The sequence below is a fragment of the Sinohyriopsis cumingii genome, chromosome 14 (genome assembly GCF_028554795.1).
Source record: "Sinohyriopsis cumingii isolate HCF-2022 chromosome 14, ASM2855479v2, whole genome shotgun sequence".
Taxonomy (NCBI): domain Eukaryota; kingdom Metazoa; phylum Mollusca; class Bivalvia; order Unionida; family Unionidae; genus Sinohyriopsis; species Sinohyriopsis cumingii.
Window position 1 is genome coordinate 9301677 of NC_142974.1, and position 8964 is coordinate 9310640.

The 8964-nt window shown below is 36.9% G+C and overlaps 1 protein-coding gene across 3 annotated transcripts in view; it reads left to right on the forward strand.

The window, feature by feature from the left end:
• The window catches only part of LOC149783192 (uncharacterized), a 55444-nt gene that overhangs the window by 24925 nt on the left and 21555 nt on the right, over window positions 1-8964 (forward strand). For all 3 annotated transcript variants that reach the window (XM_089931424.1, XM_089931423.1, XM_089931422.1), the window contains 3 exons: window positions 6585-6685; window positions 7748-7864; window positions 8430-8561. In XM_089931424.1, coding sequence (XP_089787550.1) covers window positions 6585-6685; window positions 7748-7864; window positions 8430-8561 — 350 coding nt within the window. The remainder of the gene's footprint in view (window positions 1-6584; window positions 6686-7747; window positions 7865-8429; window positions 8562-8964) is intronic.

Sequence of the window (8964 nt, forward strand, 5' to 3'; positions counted from 1 at the left end):
GTAAAATTGTGTAATACTAGAAAATAAATTTGGTAAAATTTTAAATCGAGCTTGATATTCATCCTTAATTTTTTTACTTATTGATTCAATTACTTGTTTGGTAATTATTTTAATAGAAATTTCAAATTTATAGAGAATTCTACTAACGTACCCGCGAGCAGATTGTCCATCAAGATAATTTAGTTCATCTATATATTTGGCCACGTTCGCAAGAAATTCATCTAACTTCGGTTCTGATGGTCCATGATATTCTGGCACAATATCAGGCCAACCTAAAACAGTTGTGATTGAAGATTGATCAATATCTACGACATGATCGGGAGAGTACATTTCGATTGCAGAAGATAGTGTTGGTTCATGAACGTTAATTTATATTTTTGATTCTTTTCCGGTGATATTTTTTATTCTGCGCTGAAATTCATCGTTGATTTGCTGAATCTCATAACTTCCAGTGGGTATCCCACCAACGTTAAATCAGGTGTTCCATCCGGTTTGTTTTTATTAGCAAATACAAGCGAATTATTCGCTGGTGTACCATTAAATGATTTCGATCTGATATTTGGGCAACTAGAATATACTCGTAATTGCGCTAGTGCAATTTCTTTTACTGGAATTGCAGTTGGAAAATTGATGTTTAAATTTAGGATAACTCGAGCTTACTGAGATCATCGTGGTCTTGTGCTAGGTTGTGTTTGTCACGATCTGCTGCAGCAGCTCTACTGATGTCATTATTAATACTCGTACATTTAATACCAGCGCAGTTGTATATTTTAATCATCTCTGAAAATTCGAAATCAGAGATAATTCCATCACTGAGACTCGCTGATAACAACGAAGATAACTTCGAGTATGCAACCGTCGCCGTATGTAATTTTATCATGTAATCGGATAATTTTTCAATCGTGCAAGTAGATATTATTTTTGCGATGATATTAAGAACAACTGCAATCGTTGTTGTAGCTGAAATACACATTGTCACAGCTACTGGTGCCATCATTGTCATTGTTGATAATAATACACCGATTCAAGCAACAACAGGATACTGAATAAACAATCACGTCGACGATAACTAGTCGTCGTCGAAATTTTTTTATTTTTACTGTGTATTGTTCGATAATATCTTTCACCGCTGCTTGCCATTCACGCGCTTGATTGTACCTGTAATGTTGAGATGCAACATCATTTTGAACGTCGATTTGGGTATTCATTATTATTTTATGCAGTAAATGATTGAGGTGTTTCAGCTACAAATTCCAAATACCACCAGTAAGAAGCTGATGTTAATGTCTTATCAGCTGCTTCCAGTGCAAATATTTCTTCGGTTCCTTTATTTAATACAACAGTCACAACCCCGGAAAACCTATCGGTGGAATGTCGCCAAGGATATGTTGTGAATATCTCAAATTTTGCAGCACTGAACACAGACAACCTGTACACGCCAGTGACTGTTGCGGTATATTTGAAAGCATTATTCTGCACTGACCATGTTGCAAATCCAGATGATACTGTGCACACGATGCTGGTAATATGCCCGGGAGTTAATCTCGCTGGAAGTTTAATCAGACTAATTTTATTAACGATTTCAGGAATCCCCGCTAAGATGTCTTCTTGTGTTTTTTTAATCGTATCTAATGTTGTTTTTTTATATCAGATAGTTTGCGTCAACGGTCAACGGATTACCAAAACATTCATCTGCGGTTTCGTTAAGTTTTCTAAAATTTCTACGGAGATATGTAAACGCGTTTACGTGAACGTCATACTCGGCCCGCAACGTGGATAATTTACCATCTGCGGTGCTGTAGTTGACGTCAACATATTTTTTCGTTGCGGCATCTTCGTCGGATATTGGATCTCTCAAAACCACTATTTTATTCCCGTTCATGCTGAGTTCTCCGTCATTGTGTCACCGGATATTTTCACGCGATTAGCAACGCTTCGTGTAATTTCATCTCTGATAGTTGTAAACGATATACTTGAGTCCCTGATTTTTCCGCTGTCAGTAAACACAGGAATATTATTCGTTACCGCACCGAGTACTCGTCGAACTATATCATTCCATTTGATATTGCTAGTTTTTAGTTTACCATATCGATCCTGAAAAATAACAACCTCATCCCGGTCAACTGCATCAAGATTCATAATATAAGCGAGTTCATCTTCAGTCGCGTACTTCGACAGATCAATGTCATCTTTCTTTTTTTAACGCCGGTAAAAGAAGATCTTCTTCCGTAAATATCAACCATTATAATTTAAGATATGTTTAAAACGAATGGGTTGCTTGTATAATCATGCACGACCTTATGTGGCAGTTTGGATGATTTTGATATAGCGTTAAGTACATTAATTACTTCATGGCCACATATTGGCGGATCTGTTATTGTTTGTGTGGGTAGCGTTGAATACCAAACTTGCGCGTGAAGTGGTGCAACATACTTGATAAACTCACGCGGTGGAGCTAACCCGTATGAATCAAAATAAACGATTCCACGTGGATCAACCGCATATGATACCCAATGAGTACCGGGTCCTGAATTCGAGTCGAGATTAATAATACCTGTTTCAACACTGTTTGGTTGATTCGGTAATTAATTTCGCATAAAAACATCTCTGAAGTTTTTTTTATCTTTAATCGTTTAGCAGCATCGAGTAAATCAAAATTTGATGCTGGAGCGTCTAACGAAGTGATCCTGGAAGCCTCAGACCTCTTCCCCAACGAGATCCTGGTAATCTTAGACCCCTTCCCTTTTTTATATCATTTTCCTGTTGCCTTTTTTAATGCCTTCCAGCAGCTGTTCCATCAGCACCTAACGTGGCTGCTTTTGCTACGGCTGGAGCGGTAGCAGCTATTAACGCTCTTATTGTTGCAAGAAGTGGAAAAATACCACCTGTTTTAATCATGTCCTTGATGGCACTCGGAGAAAGAACAAGTTGAATTCCAGTTTTTGATTTTAGTGCTTTATTAAAGAGTTTAATCTGATTTTTTTGTTCGTGACAGTTTATTTGGACCACCACTAGAAATCTGATCTTGTTTTAACGTTATTTTTGTTCCGCAGTTTTTTGTTGAATTTGATTGATGTTTTTTCACCTGACCGGGAGTCAGAGTGACATTAACGTGACTGTATGACATTTTTATGATAAATACTTGCCACGCTCCAAATAATGATTATAGATTTTCCACTGGTGCATCAACGATTCTCATTCGACCGCTACCACCTTCAAGTAACATGGTTTTGTCACTAAGTATAATCGCGATTGCTCTGTAAGAACCATAAACAACTGGTGGACCAGGCGCAAGTACTGGCGGGGTATTAACATGTGCTCGGAAGTGTATATCAACGACAGATTGTTTGGATAAATCAAGATGCTCCAGCGAAAAATAATAAATCGGATACAGTCTTGTAAAATCTAACTGTGATATTTGCAGCCCTGTGTCTATGTTTAGATCACGTTCCATAAATGTCATCAAACGATGATATGCGCGTGCCACATGATTTATGGTATAATTTAATGATATATCTTCGGATGGTTCTTGTTGTCCGTTTATCCTCAACGAAACCTCGCTAACACCGAAATTGTCAACTATCATATGTGAACGTTCCTGACTATTTAACCGATTAAACAAAATATGTCGTGGCGCAGAAACACCTTTCTGTGATGCTATATGCCACGTAAATATACCTCTAACGGTACATTGAACAGCATCTGTGGTTACTGTTAACCATGATAGTAATGATTTACCGCCTTGATCCATAAAAGACAATAATTTATGTTTTTCTATGACCGATGGAGTTAATACAGGAATCCACAATGACAGTTTCGTTATGTTTACTCTACCAGCATCAGCAACACCATCCCCTCTCCAGATCGCATCATTATCATCACCGTTTCTTACAAGTACAACTGTGTGTCTAACTCCAAAGATGACTTTTCTAACATCTCTGCAAAATCCGAAGATGTGAGACAGCGGAATCGCACACGAAAAATTTATATTTCCTAACAACATTGCTCGGCGTGTTGCAAATCCCAAGTTGAAATTTTCATTAATACCTTTTATAACATCAAAAGCAGCACCTGGTCTATCTTCATGTTCAAAATCAACATTGTGGATCAGATGCAGTACCTCGTGGTGTTTGTACTTTAATATATTGAACATGATCGGCGTAGTTGGCAATATCTTTGGCAAACATCATTGATGGACCAGCTGATCTTGTATAATCATCAGAATATCTTGCTAGACCAGTTATTGTTGTAGCAAAATCGACATCCTTATGAATTAATTCGATATTTCTTCCATCAATCATGTATGTGGCGCAAAAATAATGCCATGATCCCTTTGTTGACAAAACCAACTCGTGCATTGGCATATTATGCAGTACCATCCGCCTTTACAAGTTCACCTTCTACTTCAATAAACGCCTCAGCAGATAAGAAATATATACTTGTATCCTGAACTTGAAGTTCGATACGCCCCCGTTGATTTGGTTGTCTTGCATCATAGGAATAAAATTGATAATCACGTACCGATTCATCCTTGAGGACCGGTTCATCCATTTTAAATGCTGAGTCGGATATACGTTTAAACATTTTATTATATATCTTCGATTTAAATCAATTATCGACAAACACGAAGTCCACTTCCTGCTATCAAATTTGCAGTAATATTTCTTTGTATTTCATCAGATTCTTGATCCATCAAGGCTGCTAGTATTTTTTATTTGCGGCTTGATGTATTATCCTGCTGACATCTACAGGCATATCTGTAGTGCTTGGTAATTTTACTGGTTGTGATTTTCGTCGCATTAATCGTGCTAGCCTATCTTTGATCGCCGAGAACGCCTTACCAGCAACATTGACAATTGCACCAGGAGCTTTTTCACGAACGACATCAATAGCTTTCATAGATAATTGTTTTGCAACAGGTGCTACTTTTGGAGCTAATCTTCTAAATAACCTGAACAACATCACCAAGTCAATCTCAGTAAGTTGCTCTGTAGATTGGTAATCGCGAGTTTACCGACTGACCTGTACGGGTCTATAATGTATATTGTACATGATCATTTTTATTTTATTTACCATTTATTGAACAACTAGTCACTGCAATCATCAACGAGTTCATCGATAAGTTCTCGGTAAACACCAATATCCATGATACCACCTTGAAATAATCGCCGACAAATATCAGCTGCTTCATTAATTATTTCTGGTGAGTTATTTCCGGCACGTTTTCCTTCGATAAGAACTTCTAACCGTGACAAGTCATTGATATTATCAGGACAAACAGAAATATTTTCTCCTGGTGTAGTCAGGAAACCACTTCCTACAGCACTCGGAGGATCATCATCATCCTTTCCTGCTAACGTCTGTTCCCTTTCTCTTTTAAACTCCTCAGTTGGTTCCTTCAATATAGTAAGTTGTCGGGTGTTTGCTCGGTGCAGGGGTGAAGGTTTTTGCTGCGGTGGAGGAAGTTGATATGAAGGTTCCTGCTGTTGTTCTATTTGTTCCAGTCTCTCTCTATCAAGTCTTTTTATTTCTTTAACAAGTGCATCGTATCTATAAGCATTATGTTTTACTTGTTTTATGTTGTAATATATATGATATACCCATTTAATAAAATTTTCGTTGTTTGTTTTTTCATAACCGGGTTTTAAAATATCAGTTTTATTAAAAATACCAAATAATATTTTTTCGGGTAATTTTTCTTCTTTAGTATTTCTAATATCTTCGATAAGCCCTTCGTTAAATTTTGCAATCAATTTAACATTTCCTTTTCCTGTTTTACATTTAGGTGCAAATTCTTTTTTCACGTCGGCGACATCAGTATGAAGTTTTCCAATAACTTCAAGTATTTCTTCACCGACAGGTGGAGTTCGAGCTGCAGCTATATCAGTTGGAAGATCTTTTAAAATCTGTTTTGTTTGTTTGGTTCTTCTTGCCATTTTTTAGTTTGTTCTGCGGCTTGTTTTAATACTGGAAAAATACCCTTTATCCTCTTCTCATCCTCCTCCTTAATATCTCCCCATATAGGTTTTTCAGCAGCCGCTGCAACTTTCTTAGTAGTCAGTGCAACTTTTTCAGTAGCTGTAGTGACGGGTTTAAATAGTTATTTAGTGTCTTCTTCGTACTCCACTTGTGCTTCCTGCTGCGCTTGTAGTTTTTTTCTAAATGAATCTCTAACAGGAAGAAATTTATTCATTGCTTCTAATCGTTCTCGAGCTATCCTTGCAGTATGAGATTCCGGATGTACTATTATTTATTACAATAATTTTTTTAATTAATAGCAGCAGGAAGGGCATGACCTCATATATGTAAACAAAGTACATACGAAAAATAAACCGTGACCTTATTTTTTTTCGCATAATGTTTTGTTTTAAGCAAATTATATTTCAACCAAGTGGTCTGTTCGCCCTTCCTGCTGCTCGTCTAGGCATCGATTACACAATAAGTATTACCACTCTGTCGCCTAGGCATCGATTTTACAAAGACTATTACCACACTGTCGTCAATGCATCAATTACGCAATGAGTATTACCACTCTGTCGTCTAGGCATCGATTACACAATGAGTATTACTACTCTGTCGTCTAGGCATCGATTACACGATGAGCAACCGCTTACAGGGACAGAGGACATTTGACGGACGTTCTCTGCATGATACCAGTGGACCACAAATGAATCCATACCAAAAGGTATGTATGTATGTATGTATGTATGTATGTATGTATGTGTGTTTGTGTGTGTGTGTGTGTGTGTGTATGTATGTATGTATGTATGTATGTATGTATGTTTGTATATAAACCAATATCAGATACATGTAACTGGTTTGACAACCCATTCGAAGTTGAAAACCCGGTGTTGGACATTCTCCAAAGAACCAGTCGTTTCATCAGGACCGGTTTCATTCCAGTTGTTATGAAAACCATAATCTCGATCTCATAGCCTGTCAGACAAAATGAGGTATCATCCTTACCTTTTTTGGTTTCTGCATCACCATCATTAGTGTTACTTATTTATTTAAATGTGAAATGATTGACTCGTGCCGTAAAGAAAGTAATGGCCAGGCAAGTAATGTAAATCTTTGTTACATGTATAGCGTTCAATGTAGCATTAAAACTCTATGTGGTGTGTCATAATAAGCGAGGACAAAAGATGAATAAACAGATGGACTAAAGAAAACATAGGGACGACTGCAATTTTCCTGCTATTTACATAAATCCACATAATAAACAATTTTTCCACCAATTAAGGAAACGAAGACAATTTATCAACGCAGTTGCTATCAAGCAGTGACAGATCCAATCCGACTCCTATACTAATGTCCAGTTGTTTCAAAGTCTTAAACGTTCGAATATAACTTGAACATTATTTGTGCATCAACATTTCCTACATATCTAACCTTCGAATGTTCAAACGAACTGTGCGTCCGGTGTAGGAGGTAAACATTCATGAAATACATACTCAGATTAGTCCCTTCTTGACAATCCATTAAAAGTAAATTTCCCAAAATGGCCGGAAAAATAGTAACAGTTGAAATCTCATACGTCCCAGCTACATATCTAAACTATTAAATTGTGTTAATATTATCTCAGTGAATATGGAGGAAAATCCAGGACAATCTCTGACACGTAGTAACAGTTTGACATCCTGATGAGCAGGTACAACGAAAATATACCCATTATTCACGACGTTCACGCGTATGAAACAATGTTAGCTAATCGGGCCGCATGTGTAACTTTTCTTTGTTTCTTCAGGTGATATGTATCCTTGGGGAAACGCTAGAGGAACTTGACGATGATGGCGAAATACCAGCTTTCGGGTTTGGTGACTCCAAATCTAAGGACAAGTCCATATTTTCATTAAAAGCCGAGGTATGCGGACACAAGGAAATCAACAGAATTGTAATCAACATGCGTTTCCGTCTTTGCAATTAAACTTAAGTGTTGTATGGGCCTTGTAAATAGAGATAAGTGCCATTTTGGATACAACAAAGATCGCATTATGTAGGAAACGAATGAGCTGCCAACATCAACGTTCATCTTTTTCTGGAGGAAACACTTTGGTTGCCTCTTTTCTAATACGTAGAATAAAAGCATTATTTTAGTAGGTACGATGCACGAAGTTTCAGAGAAACTGAGTTATTGAATGGAAGAGTCCCAATTATTCCATTCACTTTGCTATATTAAAGACGGGAGATATCGAAAAGACAACGGTGATATTATTAAATTTGCTTAAAAAAGAGATTTAATAATATTTCGTTTCATAAATGATAATTGGTTACGAAATATTGCAACAACAAATGAAGTCAGTTTCTGATACAAAAGCATGAAGCCTGATAACAGGTTTTATTCATCGGAAGCCTTTCACCACAAAAAATGCTTCCCTCAGTTAACCATGATGGCGAAGACAATGAGTATGTTTCTCCTCCTATTTTAGGGTGTATGCAAAGGATTTAATGAAGTCTTGGACGTCTATAATAAAGTCACACCCACGCTGCAACTTAGCGGACCCACTAATTTTGTCCCACTTATACAAGAAGCAGTGGAAACTGTTAAAAAGACCAGAAAGGTAATCGCTTACAGAGTAAGGGTTTGTTAATATTATATAGTATACTGCACGCTTACAATTATTTACAGAAATGACACTACTCTCTGAATCTTGAGCAATAAGGTTGCGCTTTGTTTCTGTTAAAATTTAATCAGATATCACCAAACACACTGCACATGCTATAGTATTCCCTATTTCAAAGTTAAATTGTCTTGTTTATTTGAATCTATTGCAAAATATAGAACTTTGATACTTGACCATACTCTGTGGGAATTTCTTAATGTTTTATATGCGAGAAAAACAAAAGAACTAAATTGTCAGGAAACCATGAGATACTGGTGACTTAATTATATACCACTGGGTAGGAATATTTACAAATCCTGAGATCAGAGAGCGTTTGTCTTTACTTGTGACCGCTTCACAG